This window comes from Neolamprologus multifasciatus, chromosome 22 (assembly GCF_963576455.1).
Source record: "Neolamprologus multifasciatus chromosome 22, fNeoMul1.2, whole genome shotgun sequence".
NCBI classification, from domain to species: Eukaryota; Metazoa; Chordata; class Actinopteri; order Cichliformes; family Cichlidae; genus Neolamprologus; species Neolamprologus multifasciatus.
Window position 1 is genome coordinate 31604116 of NC_140459.1, and position 25686 is coordinate 31629801.

Here is a 25686-nt window from a genome sequence, read left to right on the forward strand (position 1 = left end):
CCCAGGCCGAGAGGTCGAGGGCACCCCACCCCCAAAGTGGCCTGAGCGAGCTCCAGGCTCCAGGCCCCGACAAGCAGCCACCAAGGAGTGAGCCGGTGTGTACCTGGGCGCCCATCCCTGGACACAAAGAACCACCAATGCACCGATGTCTGAGGGCGTCTGCCACTGGCAGGGGAAGTGGTGGGGGGAGATAAGCCTCCATACCTTGGAGGGCCTGAGATGTCCCCAGAGAGGTGGCGTCTGATACCCAACCTGACATATAGAAAAAAACAAACAGGCACACACAGATACTCTAAGCCCCAGGTCTAGGTACCCTTGCCCCTGGAGGGGGAAACTGCACCCAGACCCAGGTAGTGTTAGTCTTTTCCCTGGGGTGGAGAGAAGCAGACCGCCCCGACTCCACAGCAGCAGGGAGGCCCCACACTCCAGACCCCAATCGGACGGCCAACTCCTCCTCCTGGCCCCCCGCCCCCACAGGCAACAGAGAACGGGGGTGTGTGAAGACTCCAAACCTCCCTCTGCCCGCTCATATGTAGTGTTGATGCATGTGTGTTCTAAGGTGCATTTAAAACCCAGGAGGGCATGGAGCTACCTGCCAGAGAGCAGCAGGTAAGCGCATAGCCCCTCCTGATAGCCCTCAATGTCTACGTGTATTTAAAATTGAGAGGTGGGCAACGACGCCAGGGGTGAGGTTGTACACCCTGATGGTCTTCTGGATGCCGTGCAGCGTGCCCAACCCCAAGATCCTATATGTATGTGTTATGAGAGTGTGAGTAATGTGAATGTCTAAGTTGTGAGATAAAATTGAGGCACAGGCAGCCAGAAGGGGACAGAGGGGGGATGCGCAGGGGAGGCAGAGAGACAGCGTCACCTGTAACCATGGCAACATAACCTGCCACCTGGAACCACAGAACATAGCTGTCCAACCCCAAACAACCCTGACCCACTACAGTATGCTGATAAACTCCTATAACACATTGATAGCTTATATTGTACAATTTACAACATGTGATGTATATTGGTCGTCCATTATAATAATGAGAGCGTTAAATTTGAAAATCTGACACATGAACAGTCCCTGCTGTTAATCAGCTGTTGTCTGGTGTCCATTAGTATGTGTGAGAGAGAGAGAGGCAAACAGAAGAATATTTAAATTGTGGTTGTCAGCTTTAATACTTCACGCTATGATAAATAGGCTCCCAATTTTAGTATGACACAAACTGACTGAAAAAATAAATCTTTAGTTTCCTACACTAAAATCAGTGTCAATACTCAAAATCACATGACAGTCAGGGACACTGATAAAGAAATAGATATGTTTTCAAATCAAAGATTTATTTTTTAGGTAAATGGTTGAATATGATTAAAGAACCATGCTTGAAATGAACAAATTTTCAGTTTAGCTAAACCACCATTAAGAGCATCCACCCGATTTAATTTTTTATTTATACAGAACCTTTCCAGTTGCTGCTGCTTGTTGTCTGATTTCTGTTATTTGCCTTAGAAAATGCAAATTAAACCCTCACAAAGGTTAAAACAACAAACATAACTTTTACAGTTGAGTATTAATTTTTTATGCAAAAACAGAATTATACTATGGAGTCCTCCATTCACCTAGGTCAGCTTAGCACAAAGAGCAGAAGTCACCAAAACAGAACCTAGTGGTACGCATTAAGTAAAACAAATGGAAAAGGACTTACACTTAAAAATGTATGTAAAAATTACTGTAAATAACTGTGAAATTTCAACTGTAAATGAGCATCAAAAAGAGTAAATAATTGTAATGTGTATGCTAAATTACTGCAAATTGACAAATGATAAATTGCCTTTATTTTTACACTGCTAATCTGCTGAAAATACGCTAATTTACAGTAATACGGCACATTATCTTTGAAAACAACATAAAAAATTTGTAACATTATTTACAATGAATCACCTTACAATTTGAGTGCTCTGGAATGCACACAGTCTTTGCAGACTACTAAGGATCAGACATCCTATCAATATGCAATCGATTATATAACTCTAATCATTAATGAGTATATGTTTCTAAGCATAAATGACAATCCAACAATATAACTCTGACCACAACGACTTTTAAAAACTTTCAAACTTCTGCTTCCTGCTGTGTTTCAGATTTTCCAGGATGCTGGATTTCCTTTCTGCCACCAGCTTCTTATACTCTTCGTCCAACCTCTTGCCCAAATCGCTCATGCTCGTGTCTGCCCGATTCTCCCTGGGCTACACACAACAGACAATAACATAATTTAGTGACAGTGTTTACAGATGATCATCTTTATTAACGAACAAGTCCAGTAAACAAATTTAACTTCTCACCATGTCTTTAAAGGCCTCTCCCCTGTAATAAACCGTGGAGCCTGGATACTCCATTCCCTCGTCACGTAACTGCTTCATGCTTGAAGCCACCAGATGCAGCTCCTCTTCATCATAGGCATATACCTGTTGGTCCTCACAGGTCATCAGAACGAGCTGCTCACACGGGAATGAGATGCCCTCGACCACACCAATAACCTGCATGGTTACAACCTTCGGAAGGTAGAATTTCCCCCAACCGTTCACCACAAGAAAATTATCTTTGTAAACGGTGTCCTCAAGCCTTGCTTTCCTCAATGTGGCACCAGCCGGCTTCTTTAAGGGGAAACGCTCACCTTTATTTGCAGATACAATCTGTGAAACACCTGCTGGGGAGTCATCCTCACCTGCAACATGTGGCGACACATGCAGTTTCTTTAAGGATGGAAAATAATTATTTCAGCTTTCCTTTTACATGAGACAGAGATGATTGTACTGTACCTTTTTCTCTTTTGACAGGTGGGACATGAGACACAACAGGAAGGTTATGTTTCAACCTGAAATACAGAAGAGATTATGATTGTTATAAAGTTTATAAGAACATTTTTCCTTTTACAATCCATTGTCATCCTTTCTCTCGTGCTCCTGCAGCCCCAGTCAGTCAGCCTCACTGTATGGAGCTTAATGCCAAGTAATTACTGTTATGTCTATCCTCCTGAAGTCATAGCATCACAGTCATTTGTTTTGTATGTTCAGAAGCTTTGAGCTCGGGATATAAGTTGCCATTTCTGCACTGAACCATCTACAATCCTGAGTCCGTACATCCTGTGAGTGTTTGGTTCAAGGCTTCAGTCTACAGTCAGAGTCGGGTCCTCATCTTCAGTCACAACAGTGGCTGTTACTGTCTGTCAATGTTCCTGAATTATTTAAGTATATTTCCTAGAAGTATTTGTTTCATTTCACTCCTGTGCATCTCTTCTCCCTCTGTGTGAAAGGCAGTCTTCAATAAGAGGTTATGTGGTCAGTGTACAGATGTGCTCCATATTCCTTGATTCAATCGGAAATTTCACTTTTCAGTTAATCCAGCTCATTAAAGTTTATGTCCATGATGCTTGGTTTTCATATCACACTCATGCTAATTTACAATCAACAATCAACTGGTGGGGGAGGTTGTTACATCTTGCAGGAGGTCTCCTCTTCAGGAACTCACTCTGCAGGAGGGGGAAATACAGGAGAGGTGGAGGAAGATCTCAGCCTGGGTGTCTATTGTCTTGTGTAGTCTGGAAGATGAGTGGATGACGGGCCATTTTTAGGCCATTGCATTCTAGCAGGAAACGTTCGGCCAGCATCGACATTCCAACAGTCTGAAAATTAATGAACAATCGATAACTACTGAAAGGGAGACAACCACTGGAGAAAATGAAAACCTTTTGGAATACAAAACAGAAAAGAGAAGAGTTAAAGCTAAATATATGCACAAGTAGACTTTTGTGTAGACATTTCAAAGGGACTGCATCCGTTACCTCTGTTTATTGGAACCTAAAGCTGAAAAGCTGTCTTAACTTTCTGCCAAGGAACAGATGAAAAGAAGTTGTTTGGTCTCTCTCAAGCAGGTGTTATTTATGTGTGTTATTCATTACTTTGGGTTGGTTGCTGTTTTTGATACAAATTCATCTGTGCCAATTGTAACATTTTCATATGTTACTATTTTTATATTGCTATGTATTATAAATAAAGGATTACTTATTACTATTAAAAGTCTGCTTTTGTAGTTGTTGGTATTATTTATAAAATATCCGCTCTTAAGTTTTTTGCTCTATAAAACAGTACCTGTCCGTTTTTGGACAGAGTATCAGCGGTTGAGGTCCCCTGGCTCATACAAAATAAAAGTAAAAGGTTTCAACATCCAGCCTTTTTATGATTAAATACAAAGTGTAATAACAGAGTTATCGGTATGTGATTTTGTTAATAGTTAATCATCCTTAATTGTAATTTAGAGTATGACTAAGTATAAGTTTAACAGTAATGATGAGTAAGAAAATATAGCCAGAGTAATGGAATGAGACTAATACCTGACCTCGCACTGAGATTCGGTATAAAGTGGCATGTTTGTGCTAATGCTGACCTTGGGGCTCAGAGTTTCTCTGTGTGTATGTATTCAGGAATGTTAACTTGACCAATGTCCAATGGTTTGACAGCTTTCCTGTTGGATTGTATCACACAGAACGGGGATAAGTGCCCCAGTGGCCAGGCCGTGCACACCCTCATCTCTCTCCTTCACCATCATTAGTATTGGAAACCGGCATTAGCTCAGAGTAGATTAGACTTCTGTATAGTGCAAGTGATTTGATTTTATGATTATGTGATTCAGTTTTGTCTGTGCTCAAGCTAAATTACTTTAATAAAATATGTTGAATTCAAAAATTATAAACTGTGGACATTACCCTTTTAAACCTTTCTGAAACAATACAGGTAAAAACCAGTGTATAAAAGTTTACATGGGTATAAATAGCTCTTACACTTTACCCCAGCCTTTAAAATGACCAGATCCCTGGGGCCTGTTTTCCAGGCCACTAAATTAAACCCAGTCAATTACCAAGTGCACAGATCAAAAACCTACGAGGCCCACTAATAGTCCAAAAGTCTAAATCTTTAATAGAAAAGACAGGCAGAACTCAAACAAACAATAATCCAAACGAGGAGCATATATACACACTGGAAAGTAACTAATTATCAGTTATTACATCAGACTGATTAAATAAAGTAAAACTAATAAGGGAAGACGAACACAAGGGAAATAAAAATGACAACAGTGTAAACATACCAAAACTCACAAAATAAAACAGGAAATTGACTGCAAACCGAGGAGTGTGACACAAATACATTCGTATTAAAACATATGTGATAATTTTCTTCCTTTATAGCATTTTTAAGATATGTGTTAGAACAGTTATTATGCTGTGTGGATTAGGAACCAAACATTTTTGCCAAATAGTTAACTTAATACAAACTTAAAACAGTGAACAATTTTCAAGATTCTGATTTACAGATGATATGGACAGCAAACAAAAGTCACGAAAGGTTTCATTATTTAAGAGATCCAGTTTTTCACACAGGAAAGAAATGAAAGAATCCAGTGCAGCAGGACCAAAGGTGTGTGTCAGCAAACTGAAGGTTGAGGGATCAGTCAGTTCCTGTTTAAGGTTGTGTTGGATTTTGCGAAGAGTCTGTTATTAGAAAGTAAGTGTATTAACAATATTACACAAATAACCCAAATGACAAATAATACCAAAAAAGATACAACTTTCATATTATTCTACTTACTTACTTTGTCATATCAGCACTTGAATGGTCGATGCCTTTACAGACCATGTCTCTTGTGACATCACAAGCCAATCTTCCGGCAAACCCGAGGGCTAGCTCCCCAGCCTCCTCTTCACTCAGGACACTAAACACCGTTGGTTTAGTTTTGGCCTTCTTAGGCCTGTCAAGAATCATTGCAGGCAGTTTAGCTTTACGGCCCTAAAAAAGAAAAAGTGCAAACACCAAAAGAGACACACACACACAAAGTTAAATGCTTTTGTTTACATGGTGTAACTGTGTATATGTTGCAGCAAATGCACAATTTCCAGATTCCACATTGTCACTTCAGTGATACGAGTAACCCGGATTTCTTTCAGGTGACATCAAAATCAAAATGTAAACCTACCCCAATTAAAGCTCTGAAAACATGAACTGACATGTTCTCTGCTTGGATTCTGCGCTTGATCTCGTCTTCTGTTATTGTGTAGGTTTTCTTTTTTGAGCTTGGTACAGATAAGCGACCATGCACTCTATAAACTGTACTACTTCCTTCTGAATCACTTTGAAATTCTGCATCTGCATCAATCCTGTCAGCATCATCATCATCAGCATTATCTGTACTCAATAATAATGGATTGCATTTATATAGCGCTTTTCAAGCTACGCTTCCACTGCTGTAGATATATTCATAGCACTCTGTAGATCTGTTTACCTCACACTGATACATCTGTATATATGTAGCACATCTGTATATTTGCTCTTATTGCACTTACTGATAAGATGCAAACTGTATTTTGTTACCCTGTATTTAGACATGTGTAATGACAGTAAAGTTGAATTCTAAATGCTATCCTAAACATTTAAACAAAAGCAGCTGCACAGCTACAGAAGTTTTTAGAAGTGATTTTTAGAAGGCCAGTAAAGAGAGCATGGAGACAGATGGAGGATGCCAAATCCACTGAATCTACATGCTTCCTGTTTCCACCCCATCCTTCCAGTGCTCTACTATACTCCCTGCTCTCTCTACCACAACTGTCTTTGAACTTGCCTGGGCCAGGTCTGAGTCCAGCTTTGCAACTCCAGCTAGGTCACATGACACAGGGGTTTGCTCTGATGTCAACAGGCAGGTCAGTGGAGCCCTCTGGTGATGGATTTATGCCAGTGAACAGACAACAGGCTTAACTAGCAGGACAAAGTAGCATGTAGTACTTGAAGGAGTCATCACAGCCAATCAGTTCTCAGGAAAATGGAACATCACATACATTTTCTTTTCTTTGATTTTCATCAATGTATTTCCTTTGAAATTTAAAAAATATATAATATATATTTTTTTAAATATTTCCTTCTGTCAATATTTCTGCCTGATTAGAAGCTCATAGGCAGTTCCTGTCACTCTACAATAAAATAATGTAAAGGCTGCCCTCTCTGCCATCCCACTAGCTGACCTAACTGACACAAGTAAACTGTGTTAAGATACCCTACATGGACTAAGGTTCTTGGCCACATACATATAGATTTGTGTGGCTGTAGAAATGATGCCATGAAGCTTCCAGCGCACATTTTTGATGCTTCTGTCTGTGGCAGAGGTGGTTTGGAGCTCGGCAGAGCCTTGGTGGCTTTTACTGACTATACACCCCTACCCATTTATTATGAACAAACAGCACAACTGTTTGTGGTTTTTTTCTATATTACACTTGCATGATTTAGATTTATACTTATGTGGCAGCTATTCACTGGCCTGACAAAGTTATTTTAAATGATATCATGTCATGAATAACACAAGTTATTTTCCATGAAATCGAAAAGTGGTGAAATTCTCAAAAAATGAATGAGACGTGCATGTAATTTGACATATTTTGTTGTTTTGTGTGTGTGTTTGTCTGTATGAAATTTTGACGTGTATCTGAAAAACACAATTTTGAAAACACTGGAAAGACCTCAAGACATTTTTTCTTTTGCTTACTATGTAAACAAAAATTCCCACCAATGCTTTTCAGTGTGAAATTTAGTGTGTAGAGAAAATACCTGTGCCAGGTTGTCTCCATCTAGTGGTGAATAACGCATTACCACTACATCAGGTGAGTTTTTCTCTGTGCACAGTGACACAAAACTCATTTAACAACATAAACTATTTAAAAAATGATGTAGGCAGATCAAGGCAATGTTACAGATTCAGTAAGAACAGAAGTTTATTGCAATCCTTCAAATATGCAGGGCGTCACACTAACACAGCTGCTTGTCCAGCATAGCTCTGTTATTATCAATTTGATTCGAAACGTGTCCAGTTTATTGTCTTAAACTGGCATTAAAGCTTCAATGAACTAAAGTGGTCCCTCTGAGTCAGCACCCAGAAAGCTCGTCTCTTTTAAAAATGTGGCCATAAATACGAGCGCTGCTAGGATCTTAAAACACTGGGGCTAAATCCAGACCTGAAATCTTTGGAAGTTTCACTCAGTAACAGCACCTTTTTAATATTATTGACTATATTTTATAGTCACATTTATATAAAATGTCAAACATTATACGTTAGCTAAAGGTTGAAGTCACAGAGCTATACTGAACAACAATGCAATTTGAGTTATTTTTGTTTGTACTATATATTTGATTTATTGTAAGCAGTGGGAGTAAAACCTAAAGAAAAAAATAGTAAAAATATGAATGAATCTCTGCTCTTACAGCTTGTGCTTTTATTGTGCCGTGATGTCTCCTTTGAAACTGTCCTCTTGCTCGTCTTTTGGATGCTCACCTCTTCTTCACCTTTCCTGTTCCTTTCACTAAACTGCTGCACTCTTGTTCTCTGCTCTCGCCTCCTGTTCTGGTTACAATTAGAATGCAGTCAGCATGTGCCAAATAAACTTGCTCCAAATCGATCATGTTTGATATGATGATGAAGTTTTTAAACATCTTATTTATCAACTTATTTGATGCACTGTATCAATCAATTATTAAACAAATATCAGACTGTAGAAAAGCCAATAATAATGCACTGAGCAAGTTCATGCCATAAGAGCTAAATGGCCATAAAAGAAAATCCTGAATGCCTAATACAGGACAGGCCAACATTGAATGCAGCCACAGATCGACATCAGTCAGCTTTCTGCACTTTCCACCTGATCACATCTGTCCTCAAAGTCATGTCATTTCCTCTGTGGTTCATTTATGTTTACTTTCACATTTGCAGTGACAATAAATTTAGTGACATAGTGCACACATTATTTCCTATGGACTGCTGGGTTATCTTGGTTTATTTAAGTTAGTATTTTTAAAGGTGCAGTCAGTCATTTTTTTAGGTTATTTGATAGACAAAAAGGATCTTGTACTCATAAACAAACATAGAATAGTGGATAGAAATGACACATTGTGAAATGTGTCATTGGTCACTGCTTAATTTCCTCATTATTTAAGCATTACTCATCCTTAGTATGTCATTTATAAATACAGATATACGTTCTTAGAAAGAACCACTTCTGAACCTGATCTCCTTACTCCAAGGAGCTTTTGTGAGATATCATTGTGCCAGAGGAGAAGGGCATCCAATACTTCTTTCATTTCACCTGAGTTCGCCTGTGGGAAAGCACAGCGCCGAATACCCTGACTATTTCTTTGAATTCAGGAGTACAAGTGAACTAATCTTGAGTGATTACTGAATTATCTGAATAAAGCTAATGAACCAGAGAAATTCTAAACTCTTAAACATCCCAGAGATATCTGAATTTATGTCTGCACCTTCACACTCCAGATATGAAGGATCATACCTGTTTTACCTCCGGTGTTGTGCCAAAAAGTGATCGTCTGACAAAAACTGATTTCCAATGTCTTTACTTAAATTGATAAATAGACTTTAGTGAACATGATTTACAAAAGGGTATATATCAAGTTTAATAACAACCCATTTTTTCAAGTATATTTATAACTCTGTGTTATTGTAACTATATTAAAACCAACCCAGTCCTTTTGGGACACTTAAAATATGTTTAGAGAACTATTATTAAATTTGTTGCAATTTCTGCTGTCCTCTTGGCCAGATTACTCTTTAAAAAAGTAATTTTAATGTCAAATGAATAAATACGAAGTAAAAATCACTGCCAAAAAGTGATTGCAGCTTCTACCTTGTGACAGGAATGTTGTTTGTGGCACAAGATGACTCAATATCACTCATGAGGGATACATATGACATGTTTCACATATTATAGACCAAAAAGTTGTCTATAGCAGTTTAACCCTCCTGTTATGTTGCGGGTCAGATTGACCCAGAACAGAAGAGATGTCACATGTCATCTGCATCACTACAGAAAACGAAAAAAAATCTAAATTATAAAAGAAAATTGTAAATAATCAATGCCAGTGTTTCTGACACTTTTGGATGAGTAAATTTGCCCCGGGTCAAATTAACCCAGAAGCATAATTGGTGTTCCTGGAAACCAACATAACAGGAGGGTTAAATATGATCAACTGGTTTTTGACAAATACCGAAAATTAGTTTATGGCAGATATGACTTTTTGACACAACACCAGCTAACTGACAAGACCTAGTTAAAAGCTAATATTACAGTTGAATATTATTGCACCTAACCTTAGGCTCCAGTATTCTAAAACTCGCACTTCCCCTCTGATAAACCATATGATTATGTAACAAATATGTCAGCTTACCAAAGAACAGAGGACAATTTATTCAGGGTGTGACAGCACTTTACCACCTGTGTCCAACATATCATACAAATTTCTGGACTGGAGCACGTACATCGTTAAAAACTCCAGGACTTCATCACAGCCTCTCTCACATCCGCTTTACATGTGTAGTTTACAGGAAACTTAAATAACACTGGCTGAATATGTTTGTAGCAGGATAAAATTAGGGTCCCTTATATGAATGGGATTTAAACAGGGAGAAAGAAGAAAAATATTGGCATCAGTTACCAACACTTCACTCAATTGAGACTCACTTGTGTTTAACACTGGAATATGTGAACATATTACTTATTGAGTCCTTTCTCAGTCCATGGGTTGTAAAACCGCAACATCCTCCATCCGTAGTAAGAGAAAGCGTCTGTGGCAATGACCAAAATGTCTCCATACAGCCTTTGTGAATAAGAAAATATTAAAAAAAAAAAAAAAGTTTTTAAAATGTATAGAGCTAAATATAAAACGTGTCTGTGAGTCCTTCAGTCCAAATACTCGAGGTCGAGAAGAATATTTTAAAACACACCCCTTTAGCTTACATCTTGAAAGTAGTGCAAGCCATATGGGTTTATATTCCAAACAGTGACACACGAACTTGATCACCGAAATCCGCTTAACATGGCTGCTAATTTTCAAGCTTACTAGCTTATTCACGATTAGCACACTAATAATCATCATTAACCACACATCATAACATAACCAAACGATAACATATAGAAAGAAACAATGTATGTATAAAACACAAATTCTTACCTAGCAGGAGAATAAATAATCAGTATTTTAAGGCTACTGCATGTACAGATGTCACTGCTGGCTCACATGAGCTACCTCTGAGAACCCCACAGTTTACTCCCCAGCTGACTGTCGCGAAAGAGTCGTAAATCGCCGGCATTGTAAAACTTTAAATTATTCCAGGGCATGTTAAAAACAAAACACCAAACAGATGGACTGGATATTAAACGGTATCAAACGACTAGATTAACACAGGGTTACAATTACATTCTACCATCGTCACATCGAGAGTTTATTCATTAATCATCAGAGTTCAACAATGTGACATCCAGTTGAAAACAACTTCAGTAACGCCAGCCAAAACAGGCTAACAGTGAATAACAGCACAAAAACAGCCGTGCTTATCGACAGCTCGACATATCACATGTCACATTTTAACTGTCCGTTTTACAGCCTCTTCCAGAAAACGAACGGTACACTATACACATATACAGTATATTGATTTTATTTGGTTTTAGAGTTTAACCTGAAATCTTTTGCTGCTGAGCAGCAGAGCTCCAAAGCGTCCCCTGTAACCATGGTTACGCAGAGGCGTAACAGTGTTCCAACTGTGACGTCACGGAGGAGAACCTATGTCAAACTGATACCTGGATCAGCCTGCAACTTTTATTGGCACTTTTCTGCTGAGATCCGGAGCTCGACGCCCTGGCACCCCGGGATAAGATGAGTTGCTGTATTTTTCACGGAGAAAAAATAATTAACATGGAATAACGTCAGTCTCCGATGGAAAAAAAAAAAGATGCACGCAAAAGAAGACAGCAGATTGAGAAGAGATTTCTTCAAACGGTAAGGAGCTTCTACCAAGTGATATTCGTTAAGGTTAAAACTTCAAGCTTAAATCTAATTAGTCCAGATTCATGCTAAACTTTTCTGATTACTCAGTGAATCTGTTCATATGTTGCCGTTTTAAGCTATTAATTTCATGGTGACAAATATCTTTGATAAAAAATGCAGGATTAATTAAAAGCTATATATGACTGCTAGGTTAGGACGTGGTTAGGAGTAAATACTTAAGAGAGAGAGAGAGATATTTTTGCTCTGATAGAAATCTTTATTAATATTTATGGGAAATGGGCCTCTATTAGATTGTTTGTGGCCAATACAATAAATTGTCTCCTGGCTTTCAGGTCCCCCTGAGCCAAATTTGCAAAAATACCAGATTTTACAATCAAGGAACAAACTAGAGTAAAGAACAAATTGCCTATTAAATAGTAATTTGGAGCAAAGGGGCAACTTCCTCAGAAGCCATTAAAATGATTTGAGAGTAAAGATCATGCATCATCGTGGTAAGAAAAATTATATCCAATGTGTAGCAAAGATACAAGAGGGAGTCATTGAAGTGACAGAACACTGAAGTGACACAAACAAATATTTCCATGATTTGGAAATATTTGTTTCACTTTAAATCTGTTTTTTTTTTTTTGTTAATTGCAAAAACTGTAAAATTAGAATTATCTTTTGTGTCACTTCAGTGTTCTGTCACTTCAATGACTCCCTCTTGTATCTTTGCTACACATTGGATATAATTTTTATATATATCCAAAGTGTGATATAACATTATCACTCATTCCATATTGTTCCTAAGGTTTGCAGTCTTTCTCTACTTTAACTTTTGAAGTTGCATGTACACATATGCTTTAACTGCATATGTGTACATGCATGTGAACTGATGTGTGCTTGTGTGGTGATTTGAAGTTACGGTGCCTTGAAAAATTATTCATAGTTCTTGAACTTTTACAAATTTTGTCACCTTACAACCACAAACAAAATGTGTTTTTTATTGACCTTTTCTATGAGAGATTAACACAAAGTAGCACATAATTGTGAAGTGGTATGAAAATAATACATGGTTGTCAAAATTCTAAGCAAATAAATTTGGAAAAGTGTGGCATGCATTTCTATTCAAACCCCTGCTCTTCATAGAGCCACCTTTTGCTACAGTTACACCTGCAAGTCTTTTGGAGTATGTCTCTACCAGCTTTGCACATCTAGAGACTGAAATATTTGTCCATTCTTCATTGTAAAACAGCTCAAGCTCAGACAGATTGGACAGAAAGCGTGTCTGAACAGCAATGTTCAACTCTTGCCACAGATGCTCAATGGGATTTAGGTCTGAACTTTGACTGACCTTTCTAATACATGGATATTCTTTGATCTAAAGCATTCCATTGAAGCTCCAACTGTATATTTAGGGTCATTGTCTTCCTGGAAGGTACATCTACATCCCAAGCTCAAGTCCTTTGCAGGCCTCCAACAGGTTTTCTTCCAGAATTCCCATCTATTTAGCTCCATCCATCTTCCCATCATTTCTGACCAGTTTCTCTGTCCCTGTAGAAGGAAAACATCCCCACAGCATGATGTTGCCACCACCATGTTTCACAATGGGGATGGTACGTTCAGGGTGATGAGCAGTGTTATTTTTCCGCCACATGTAGCGCTTTTCATATAGGCCAAAAAGTTTAACTTTGGTCTCGTCTGATCAGAGTACCTTCTTCCACATGTTTGCTGTGTCCCCTACATGGTTCCTGGCAAACTGCAGATGGAACTTTTTATGACTTTCAGTCAACATTGGCTTTCTTCTTGCCACTCTTCCATGTAAGCCAGATTTGTGGAGTACACAACTTACAGTTGTCCTGTAGACAGATTCTCCCACCTGAGCTGTGGAATTCTGCAGCTCCTCCAAAGTGACCATGTGCCTCTTGGAAGCTTCTCTGACCAGTGCTCTTCTTGCTCAGTCTGTCAGTTTAGGTGGACGGTCATATCTTGGTAGGTTTGCAGATGTAGGAAACCTTTTCTATTTTTGGATGATGGATTGAACAGTGCTCCTTGAGATGTTCAAAGCTCAGGATATTTTTTTATAACCTATCCCTGCTTTAAACTTATCTACAACTTTATCACTGACCTGCCTGGTGAGTTCCTTGGTTTTCATGAAGCTGTTTGTTCATTAATGTTCTTTAACAAACTACTGAGGCTGTCACAGAGCAGTTGTATTTATAATGAGACTAAATTACACACAGGTAAACTTAATTTGGTTGCCTTCTAAAGGCAATTGATATCACTGGATTTTGTTTAGGGGTATCAGAGTACAGGGAACTGAATGCTAATCAACATGACACTTTTCAGATTTTATTTGCTTGATATTCTGAAAACCATGTATCATTTTGTCTGTGAAGGTTCTCAGTCATCCAGGTCATCGTAGTCAAAGGAGCTTGCAAAGAAAAGCGTCTGGACTTCTTTAAGTTACTTGAAGACGTTTCACCTCTCATCCGAGAAGCTTCTTCAGTTCTAAGGTCAAATGGTGGGGAGTCCCAGATTTCCCAGACTTGGCTCAGGTGATTAGAGGATCATCAGGGGGTCCTTTTGTCCCTCTGTGGGGGGATACTCCCACTAGGTTTAAATCTGGGACTCCCCACCATTTGACCTTAGAACTGAAGAAGCTTCTCGGATGAGAGGTGAAACGTCTTCAAGTAACTTAAAGAAGTCCAGACGCTTTTCTTTGTAAGCTCCTTTGACATGTATCATTTTCATACCACTTTACAGTTATGTGGTAACTTGTGTTGGTCTGTCACAGAAGATCTAAGAAAAATTCCATTTACGTTTCTTGTTGTAAAGTGACAAAATGTGTGAAAGTTTTTCAAGGTACTGTAGGTCTACATTCTTCTTCCTCTTCTATGGTAGAGCAGCCTGGGCAGAGTAAGACCCAGCTTTTAAATGCTGCCATCTGTTAGCACAAATGACTGTAGAAAACATTGGTTATTGCTTTTGCAATAACCAATGTTTTCTACAGTCATTTTTTTTTCTACAGTCATTTTTTTGGGGGGGGGGGGGGGGGCAGAGATTGGAACTTTACTGATAAATGTGACAACCTATATATGTGATGTCATTACGGGATAATGACATCACATATATTTAGAATCTTACCGCCAGTTTGATCCTTTGATCCTTAAATCCATAAATAGGGGTGAAAAGTGACGACTTTTAGTCCATTAATTGCAGCAATTATGCTTGCAGAATTGAAACATTTGCCAGAGAAGTATTTTGAAACATCTGGATCCTTTTCGGAGTAACTGTTTACAGATTCCAACATGTCTCAGAGAAAACAACCCTACAGATTTCTAAGGTAAGTTTTCTTTCTTTTTTCTGTTGTTCATAAACAGAAAGAAGACTCACACAGACTCAACCTCTACATGGCTGCCTTCTCCTGTAACCCGGCATGTTTCTAGGGTTTGTTTACTTCTTTTTTATGTTGTTCTTTCAGTGTTTGTCTTGAGATAAGGTTTGAAGTGTCTGTGGTGCAGCTGGTCTGGTCTGTCTCGAGACAGTGCAAGCTGCACCCACGTGTAACAGGTGGAGACTCACCAGGACATTCAGAACTCACAAGTTTTGTCTTTCTAAACTCTTCTGTAGAGGGTTTCTCTGAGAAGCAAGGGGAAGGTAGTGAGGCCTGGGGGAGGTCCACCGATATAAAGCGTGGCCAGGAGGTCTGGTCCAGGGTTTTTCTGCTTTCTTTTGTGGTGATCGTGGCTCAAGAGTTGGACGTTCGTCTTGTAATCAGAAGATTGCCGGTTCGAGCCCCAGCTCGGACAGTCCCGGTTGCTGTGTCCTTGGGCAAGACACTTCACCCGTTGCATACTGGTGGTGGTCAGAGGGCCCGGTGGCGCCAGTGTTAGGCAGCCTCGCCTCTGTCAGTGCGCCCCAGGATGGCTGTGGCTACAATGTAGCTTGTCCTCACCAGTGTGTGAATGGGTGGCTGACCAGTGTTGGGACTAACGCGTTATTAAGTAACGCGTTACAGTAACTACGTTATTATTGTGGTAACGAGCACGGTAACTAGTTATTATGCCAAAACTAGGAACGCGTTACTCGTTACTGGGATTTAGATAGGCTCGTTATTCGTTACTTCGTGTGGTGGCTATCGCGGAGCTTCCACAGATTCAATAACATTAGCAAGTGGTGGAGGCCAGCAGGTGGATGAGAGAAAGGGGAGGCAGAAGGAAAAGAGACCCGACGCGGCCGCTGGTCCGAGAGTGTCAGGTGAACTGAACTTCAGGTAAGAAGTTATAACCTGCAGTACATCTGGGTCAGATATAAACCAAGTTTAGGTGGAGTTTATTTTCGTTATGCTGACTTTTTCGTACTGCGTGCTAGCTAGCATGATGGAGTTTCTATACAGCTGGGTGGGTGCTATGTTACTGATGTTGAACTTTATTTTGTTCATAAGGTTAATTATTAGAGTTGCCAACCGTCCTGTAAAAAACAGAATCGTCTCGTATTCAGAGAAAATATTACGCGTTTCGTATTGAGGTGAAAAGGAACAGTTTGTCCCGGACTTCAGCTACAATGAAAAAGACACAAAGCTGGAGTTATTCTGTGTTTACGCTGCACAGCTGCCTCTTCTTCTCTCATCCTCTCACCCTCCCTCTCCTGTTTCTACTTCAATCATGAAACTGATCAATGATCAGCTGATCGGCTTTTCTCTCTTGTTTATTTATCGCCCACTTTGCGCCAGAAAGAGGAAACCAGCGGATGTTGCGTTAAACAACAGCAGCACTTTTAAGCTTGATCAGCTGTTGTTAGAATTTATTTAATATTAATTAAGTATCAGCTGATGTTTGCTGGAGCCACAGCTGTAAACCTGCTGGTCATGATATCGGTTTGAATATGTGGTGAGAGGGAAACATGAAGATGAAACCAGGAGATGACAGCTGGTAACTGTGCAGGGGCGGGTCTAGTGTTGCCAGGGTTCCATGTAGGGCATTAAAAGGGAAAGGGGGGCACAAGGAAATACTTTTCTTATTCTCATTTAAAATGTCTCACTTTTAAAAAAATAATTATCTGAGTCTTACAACAAACGATTGATAGATTGCTACATATATACCATCAGAACAGTGTACATCACTGTCACAACAGCGTTTATTTTCATTCAAAGGCTTTATGATTTTTCCTATAATGGTGGGCCGATCTCTAGTCAAAATGCCCGGGACGATTTTTTTGTCCCAGTCCAGCCCTGTATGCAGCCCATCTGCAGTCTGGTGTTACCTACATCTTCCTATTCAGAAGGCAGAATTTCCGAGTTCTGAGTACAATCGAAAACACCATGACTGCAGTTTTTGTGTTGGATGTAAAAAGCAGGCTAGGATAGAATCAGGCGTGGGATTTCTCTCGTGGAAATGTGCACATTATTTTTTCCTTTCTATTGGTAGGTGGCACAGTGCACTTGTGGCAAGTAAGCAAGCTAGAAGACTGGCAGTCTGGCTGGGTATCCAGTTACGGAAGCAACACATTAACAAGAGAATTCTGAGTAAAACCAAAGTTACTTTCCCTAGTAACTAGTTACTCTGAAAGTAACGAGTAACTTGAAGTAACTGAGTTACTTTTGATAGAAGTAACTAGTAATGTAATTAAGTTACTAATTTAAAGTAACTTACCCAACACTGTGGATGACTGAATGTGTAAAGCACTTTGGGATCCTTAGGGACTAGTAAAGTGCAATTTACCGTATTTTTAACATTCTTTTCCACGCCTGGGGGCGGTGCCACCCCATCATGAGGGCTGGCAAGGCTTTCAGAGCCTGTGTGTGTGTATGTGTCTGTATGACTGTGCTTTTTTCTTCTTTCTTTCACACGCCTGGTGGGCGGTGCCACCCGATCACAAGGGTTGGCAAGGCTTTCGGAGCCTGGGGAGCGGACACCCGCACAAAGGGTGGCCAGGCGACCCGGACCGGGTTTTTTCTTCTTTCTTTCACACGCCTGGTGGGCGGTGCCACCCGATCACAAGGGCTGGCAAGGCTTTCGGAGCCTGGGGAGCGGACACCCGCACAAAGGGTGGCCAGGCGACCCGGACCGGGTTTTTTCTTCTTTCTTTCACATGCCTGGTGGGCGGTGCCACCCGATCACAAGGGCTGGCAAGGCTTTCGGAGCCTGGGGAGCGGACACCCGCACAAAGGGTGGCCAGGCGGCCCGGTCTGGGTTTTTTCCTCTTTCTTTCACACACCTGGTGGGCGGTGCCACCCGATCACAAGGGCTGGCAAGGCTTTCGGAGCCTGGGGAGCGGAGACCCGCACAAAGGGTGGCCAGGCGGCCCGGTCCGGGTTTTTTCTTCTTTCTTTCACATGCCTGGTGGGCGGTGCCACCCGATCACAAGGGCTGGCAAGGCTTTCGGAGCCTGAGGAGCGGACACCCGGATAAAGGGTGGCCAGGCGGCCCGGTCCGGGTTTTTTCTTCTTTTCTTCTTTCTTTCACACGCCTGGTGGGCGGTGCCACCCGATCACAAGGGCTGGCAAGGCTTTCGGAGCCTGGGGAGCGGACACCCGGATAAAGGGTGGCCAGGCGGCCCGGTCCGGGTTTTTTCTTCTTTCTTTCACACGCCTGGTGGGTGGTGCCACCCGATCACAAGGGCTGGCAAGGCTTTCGGAGCCTGGGGAGCGGACACCCGCACAAAGGGTGGCCAGGCGGCCCGGTCCGGGTTTTTTCTTCTTTTCTTCTTTCTTTCACACGCCTGGTGGGCGGTGCCACCCGATCACAAGGGCTGGCAAGGCTTTCGGAACCTAGGGAGCGGACACCCGCACAAAGGGTGGCCAGGCGGCCCGGTCCGGGTTTTTTCTTCTTTCTTTCACATGCGTGGTGGGCGGTGCCACCCGATCACAAGGGCTGGCAAGGCTTTCGGAGCCTGAAGAGCGCACACCCGCATAAAGGGTGGCCAGGTGGCCCGGTCCGGGTTTTTTCTTCTTTTCTTCTTTCTTTCACACGCCTGGTGGGCGGTGCCACCCGATCACAAGGGCTGGCAAGGCTTTGGGAGCCTAGGGAGCGGACACCCGCACAAAGGGTGGCCAAGTGGCCCGGTCTGGGTTTTTTCTTCTTTCTTTCACACGCCTGGTGGGCGGTGCCACCCGATCACAAGGGCTGGCAAGGCTTTGGGAGCCTAGGGAGCGGACACCCGCACAAAGGGTGGCCAGGCGACCCGGACTGGGTTTTTTCTTCTTTCTTTCACACGCCTGGTGGGCGGTGCCACCCAATCACAAGGGCTGGCAAGGCTTTCGGAGCCTGGGGAGCGGACACCCGCACAAAGGGTGGCCAGGCGCCCCGGTCCGGGTTTTTTCCTCTTTCTTTCACATGCCTGGTGGGCGGTGCCACCCGATCACAAGGGCTGGCAAGGCTTTCGGAGCCTGAGGAGCGGACACCCGCATAAAGGGTGGCCAGGCGGCCCGGTCCGGGTTTTTTCTTCTTTTCTTCTTTCTTTCACACGCCTGGTGGGCGGTGCCACCCGATCACAAGGGTTGGCAAGGCTTTCGGAGCCTAGGGAGCGGACACCCGCACAAAGGGTGGCCAGGCGGCCCGGTCCGGGTTTTTTCTTCTTTCTTTCACATGCCTGGTGGGCGGTGCCACCCGATCACAAAGGCTGGCAAGGCTTTCGGAGCCTGAGGAGCGGACACCCGCATAAAGGGTGGCCAGGCGGCCCGGTCCGGGTTTTTTCTTCTTTTCTTCTTTCTTTCACACGCCTGGTGGGCGGTGCCACCCGATCACAAGGGTTGGCAAGGCTTTCGGAGCCTGGGGAGCGGACACCCGCACAAAGGGTGGCCAGGCGGCCCGGTCCGGGTTTTTTCTTCTTTCTTTCACACGTCTGGTAGGCGGTGCCACCCGATCACAAGGGCTGGCAAGGCTTTCGGAGCCTGAGGAGCGGACACCCTCACAAAGGGTGGCCAGGCGGCCCGGTCTGGGTTTTTTCTTCTTTTCTTCTTTCTTTCACATGCCTGGTGGGCGGTGCCACCCGATCGCAAGGGCTGGCAAGGCTTTCGGAGCCTGAGGAGCGGACACCCGCACAAAGGGTGGCCAGGCGGCCCGGTCCGGGTTTTTTCTTCTTTCTTTCACACGCCTGGTGGGCGGTGCCACCCGATCACAAGGGCTGGCAAGGCTTTCGGAGCCTGGGGAGCGGACACCCGCACAAAGGGTGGCCAGGCGGCCCGGTCCGGGTTTTTTCCTCTTTCTTTCACATGCCTGGTGGGCGTTGCCACCCGATCACAAGGTCTGGCAAGGCTTTCGGAGCCTGGGGAGCGGACACCCGCACAAAGGGTGGCCAGGCGGCCCGGTCCGGGTTTTTTCTTCTTTTCTTCTTTCTTTCACACGCCTGTTGGGTGGTGCCACCCGATCACAAGGGTTGGCAAGGCTTTCAGAGCCTGGGGAGCGGACACCCGCACAAAGGGTGGCCAGGTGACCCGGACCGGGTTTTTTCTTCTTTTCTTCTTTCTTTCACACGCCTGGTGGGCGGTGCCACCCGATCACAAGGGCTGGCAAGGCTTTGGGAGCCTAGGGAGCGGACACCCGCACAAAGGGTGGCCAAGTGGCCCGGTCTGGGTTTTTTCTTCTTTCTTTCACACGCCTGGTGGGCGGTGCCACCCGATCACAAGGGCTGGCAAGGCTTTGGGAGCCTAGGGAGCGGACACCCGCACAAAGGGTGGCCAGGCGACCCGGACTGGGTTTTTTCTTCTTTCTTTCACACGCCTGGTGGGCGGTGCCACCCAATCACAAGGGCTGGCAAGGCTTTCGGAGCCTGGGGAGCGGACACCCGCACAAAGGGTGGCCAGGCGCCCGGTCTGGGTTTTTTCCTCTTTCTTTCACATGCCTGGTGGGCGGTGCCACCCGATCACAAGGGCTGGCAAGGCTTTCGGAGCCTGAGGAGCGGACACCCGCATAAAGGGTGGCCAGGCGGCCCGGTCCGGGTTTTTTCTTCTTTTCTTCTTTCTTTCACACGCCTGGTGGGCGGTGCCACCCGATCACAAGGGTTGGCAAGGCTTTCGGAGCCTAGGGAGCGGACACCCGCACAAAGGGTGGCCAGGCGGCCCGGTCCGGGTTTTTTCTTCTTTCTTTCACATGCCTGGTGGGCGGTGCCACCCGATCACAAAGGCTGGCAAGGCTTTCGGAGCCTGAGGAGCGGACACCCGCATAAAGGGTGGCCAGGCGGCCCGGTCCGGGTTTTTTCTTCTTTTCTTCTTTCTTTCACACGCCTGGTGGGCGGTGCCACCCGATCACAAGGGTTGGCAAGGCTTTCGGAGCCTGGGGAGCGGACACCCGCACAAAGGGTGGCCAGGCGGCCCGGTCCGGGTTTTTTCTTCTTTCTTTCACACGCCTGGTAGGCGGTGCCACCCGATCACAAGGGCTGGCAAGGCTTTCGGAGCCTGAGGAGCGGACACCCTCACAAAGGGTGGCCAGGCGGCCCGGTCTGGGTTTTTTCTTCTTTTCTTCTTTCTTTCACATGCCTGGTGGGCGGTGCCACCAGATCGCAAGGGCTGGCAAGGCTTTCGGAGCCTGAGGAGCGGACACCCGCACAAAGGGTGGCCAGGCGGCCCGGTCCGGGTTTTTTCTTCTTTCTTTCACATGCCTGGTGGGCGGTGCCACCCGATCACAAGGGCTGGCAAGGCTTTCGGAGCCTGGGGAGCGGACACCCGCACAAAGGGTGGCCAGGCGGCCCGGTCCGGGTTTTTTCCTCTTTCTTTCACATGCCTGGTGGGCGGTGCCACCCGATCACAAGGTCTGGCAAGGCTTTCGGAGCCTGGGGAGCGGACACCCGCACAAAGGGTGGCCAGGCGGCCCGGTCCGGGTTTTTTCTTCTTTTCTTCTTTCTTTCACACGCCTGTTGGGTGGTGCCACCCGATCACAAGGGTTGGCAAGGCTTTCAGAGCCTGGGGAGCGGACACCCGCACAAAGGGTGGCCAGGTGACCCGGACCGGGTTTTTTCTTCTTTTCTTCTTTCTTTCACATGCCTGGTGGGCGGTGCCACCCGATCGCAAGGGCTGGCAAGACTTTCGGAGCCTGAGGAGCGGACACCCGCACAAAGGGTGGCCAGGCGGCCCGGTCTGGGTTTTTTCTTCTTTCTTTCACACGCCTGGTGGGCAGTGCCACCCGATCACAAGGGCTGGCAAGGCTTTCAGAGCCTAGGGAGCGGACACCCGCACAAAGGGTGGCCAGGTGGCCCGGTCCGGGTTTTTTCTTCTTTTCTTCTTTCTTTCACACGCCTGGTGGGCGGTGCCACCCGATCACAAGAGTTGGCAAGGCTTTCGGAGCCTAGGGAGCGGACACCCGCACAAAGGGTGGCCAGGCGTCCCGGTCCGGGTTTTTTCTTCTTTCTTTCACACGCCTGGTGGGCGGTGCCACCCGATCACAAGGGCTGGCAAGGCTTACGGAGCCTGCGGAGCGGACACCCGCACAAAGGGTGGCCAGGCGGCCCGGTCCGGGTTTTTTCTTCTTTCTTTCACACGCCTGGTCGGCGGTGCCACCCGATCAAAAGGGTTGGCAAGGATTTCGGAGCCTGGGGAGCGGACACCCGCACAAAGGGTGGCCAGGCGGCCCGGTCCGGGTTTTTTCTTCTTTCTTTCACATGCCTGGTGGGCGGTGCCACCCGATTACAAGGTCTGGCAAGGCGTTCGGAGCCTGAGGAGCGGACACCCGCATAAAGGGTGGCCAGGCGGCCCGGTCAGGGTTTTTTCTTCTTTTCTTCTTTCTTTCACACGCCTAGTGGGCGGTGCCACCTGATCACAAGGGCTGGCAATGCTTTCAGAGCCTGGGGAGCGGACACCCGCACAAAGGGTGGCCAGACGGCCCGGTCTGGGTTTTTTCTTCTTTCTTTCACACGCCTGGTGGGCGGTGCCACCCGATCACAAGGGCTGGCAAGGCTTTCGGAGCCTAGGGAGCGGACACCCGCACAAAGGGTGGCCAGGCGTCCCGGTCCGGGTTTTTTCTTCTTTTTTTCTCACGCCTGGTGGGCGGTGCCACCCGATCACAAGGGCTGGCAAGGCTTTCGGAGCCTAGGGAGCGGACACCCGCAAAAAGGGTGGCCAGGCGACCGGACCGGGTTTTTTCTTCTTTCTTTCATACACCTGGTGGGCGGTGCCACCCGATCACAAGGGCTGGCAAGGCTTTCGGAGCCTGGGGAGCAGACACCCGCACAAAGGGTGGCCAGGCGGCCCGGTCCGGGTTTTTTCCTCTTTCTTTCACACGCCTGTTGGGCGGTGCCACCCGATCACAAGGGCTGGCAAGGCTTTCGGAGCCTGAGGAGAAGACACCCGCATAAAGGGTGGCCAGGCGGCCTGGTCCAGGTTTTTTCTTCTTGTCTTCTTTCTTTCACACGCCTGGTGGGCGGTGCCACCCGATCACAAGGGTTGGCAAGGCTTTCGGAGCCTAGGGAGCGGACACCCGCACAAAGGGTGGCCAGGCGGCCCGGTCCGGGTTTTTTCTTCTTTCTTTCACATGCCTGGTGGGCGGTGCCACCCGATCACAAGGGCTGGCAAGGCTTTCGGAGCCTGAGGAGCGGACACCCGCATAAAGGGTGGCCAGGCGGCCCGGTCCGGGTTTTTTCTTCTTTTCTTCTTTCTTTCACACGCCTGGTGGGCGGTGCCACCCGATCACAAGGGTTGGCAAGGCTTTCGGAGCCTGGGGAGCGGACACCCGCACAAAGGGTGGCCAAGTGGCCCGGTCTGGGTTTTTTCTTCTTTCTTTCACACGCCTGGTGGGCGGTGCCACCCGATCACAAGGGCTGGCAAGGCTTTGGGAGCCTAGGGAGCGGACACCCGCACAAAGGGTGGCCAGGCGACCCGGACTGGGTTTTTTCTTCTTTCTTTCACACGCCTGGTGGGCGGTGCCACCCAATCACAAGGGCTGGCAAGGCTTTCGGAGCCTGGGGAGCGGACACCCGCACAAAGGGTGGCCAGGCGCCCCGGTCCGGGTTTTTTCCTCTTTCTTTCACATGCCTGGTGGGCGGTGCCACCCGATCACAAGGGCTGGCAAGGCTTTCGGAGCCTGAGGAGCGGACACCCGCATAAAGGGTGGCCAGGCGGCCCGGTCCGGGTTTTTTCTTCTTTTCTTCTTTCTTTCACACGCCTGGTGGGCGGTGCCACCCGATCACAAGGGTTGGCAAGGCTTTCGGAGCCTAGGGAGCGGACACCCGCACAAAGGGTGGCCAGGCGGCCCGGTCCGGGTTTTTTCTTCTTTCTTTCACATGCCTGGTGGGCGGTGCCACCCGATCACAAGGGCTGGCAAGGCTTTCGGAGCCTGAGGAGCGGACACCCGCATAAAGGGTGGCCAGGCGGCCCGGTCCGGGTTTTTTCTTCTTTTCTTCTTTCTTTCACACGCCTGGTGGGCGGTGCCACCCGATCACAAGGGTTGGCAAGGCTTTCGGAGCCTGGGGAGCGGACACCCGCACAAAGGGTGGCCAGGCGGCCCGGTCCGGGTTTTTTCTTCTTTCTTTCACACGCCTGGTAGGCGGTGCCACCCGATCACAAGGGCTGGCAAGGCTTTCGGAGCCTGAGGAGCGGACACCCTCACAAAGGGTGGCCAGGCGGCCCGGTCCGGGTTTTTTCTTCTTTTCTTCTTTCTTTCACATGCCTGGTGGGCGGTGCCACCAGATCGCAAGGGCTGGCAAGGCTTTCGGAGCCTGAGGAGCGGACACCCGCACAAAGGGTGGCCAGGCGGCCCGGTCCGGGTTTTTTCTTCTTTCTTTCACACGCCTGGTGGGCGGTGCCACCCGATCACAAGGGCTGGCAAGGCTTTCGGAGCCTGGGGAGCGGACACCCGCACAAAGGGTGGCCAGGCGGCCCGGTCCGGGTTTTTTCCTCTTTCTTTCACATGCCTGGTGGGCGGTGCCACCCGATCACAAGGGCTGGCAAGGCTTTCGGAGCCTGGGGAGCGGACACCCGCACAAAGGGTGGCCAGGCGGCCCGGTCCGGGTTTTTTCTTCTTTTCTTCTTTCTTTCACACGCCTGGTGGGCGGTGCCACCCGATCACAAGGGTTGGCAAGGCTTTCAGAGCCTGGGGAGCGGACACCCGCACAAAGGGTGGCCAGGTGACCCGGTCCGGGTTTTTTCTTCTTTCTTCTTTCTTTCACATGCCTGGTGGGCGGTGCCACCCGATCGCAAGGGCTGGCAAGGACTTTCGGAGCCTGAGGAGCGGACACCCGCACAAAGGGTGGCCAGGCGGCCCGGTCTGGGTTTTTTCTTCTTTCTTTCACACGCCTGGTGGGCAGGTGCCACCCGATCACAAGGGCTGGCAAGGCTTTCAGAGCCTAGGGAGCGGACACCCGCACAAAGGGTGGCCAGGCGGCCCGGTCCGGGTTTTTTCTTCTTTTCTTCTTTCTTTCACACGCCTGGTGGGCGGTGCCACCCGATCACAAGGGTTGGCAAGGCTTTCGGAGCCTAGGGAGCGGACACCCGCACAAAGGGTGGCCAGGCGTCCCGGTCCGGGTTTTTTCTTCTTTCTTTCACACGCCTGGTGGGCGGTGCCACCCGATCACAAGGGCTGGCAAGGCTTACGGAGCCTGCGGAGCGGACACCCGCACAAAGGGTGGCCAGGCGGCCCGGTCCGGGTTTTTTCTTCTTTCTTTCACACGCCTGGTGGGCGGTGCCACCCGATCAAAAGGGTTGGCAAGGATTTCGGAGCCTGGGAGCGGACACCCGCACAAAGGGTGGCCAGGCGGCCCGGTCCGGGTTTTTTCTTCTTTCTTTCACATGCCTGGTGGGCGGTGCCACCCGATCACAAGGTCTGGCAAGGCGTTCGGAGCCTGAGGAGCGGACACCCGCATAAAGGGTGGCCAGGCGGCCCGGTCAGGGTTTTT

General features: G+C 46.3%; 1 protein-coding gene across 2 annotated transcripts in view; it reads right to left on the reverse strand.

Moving 5' to 3' along the window:
* Positions 1–1314: 1314 nt before the first annotated feature.
* LOC146493773 (uncharacterized) overlaps positions 1315–25686 on the reverse strand; it is a 561837-nt gene continuing 537465 nt past the window's right edge. Inside the window, exons 1-5 of one of the 2 annotated variants that reach the window (XM_085147704.1) lie at positions 6665–6895; positions 5642–5835; positions 2815–2870; positions 2338–2720; positions 1315–2241 (exon numbers count right to left, since the gene is read on the reverse strand). In XM_085147704.1, the coding sequence (XP_085003830.1) occupies positions 2098–2241; positions 2338–2720; positions 2815–2870; positions 5642–5811 (753 nt within the window). In that variant the 5' untranslated portion in view covers positions 5812–5835; positions 6665–6895 and the 3' untranslated portion in view covers positions 1315–2097. Of the gene's footprint in view, positions 2242–2337; positions 2721–2814; positions 2871–5641; positions 5836–6664; positions 6896–25686 lie in introns of those variants that run through there. The other variant, XM_085147705.1, reaches the window with a different exon arrangement.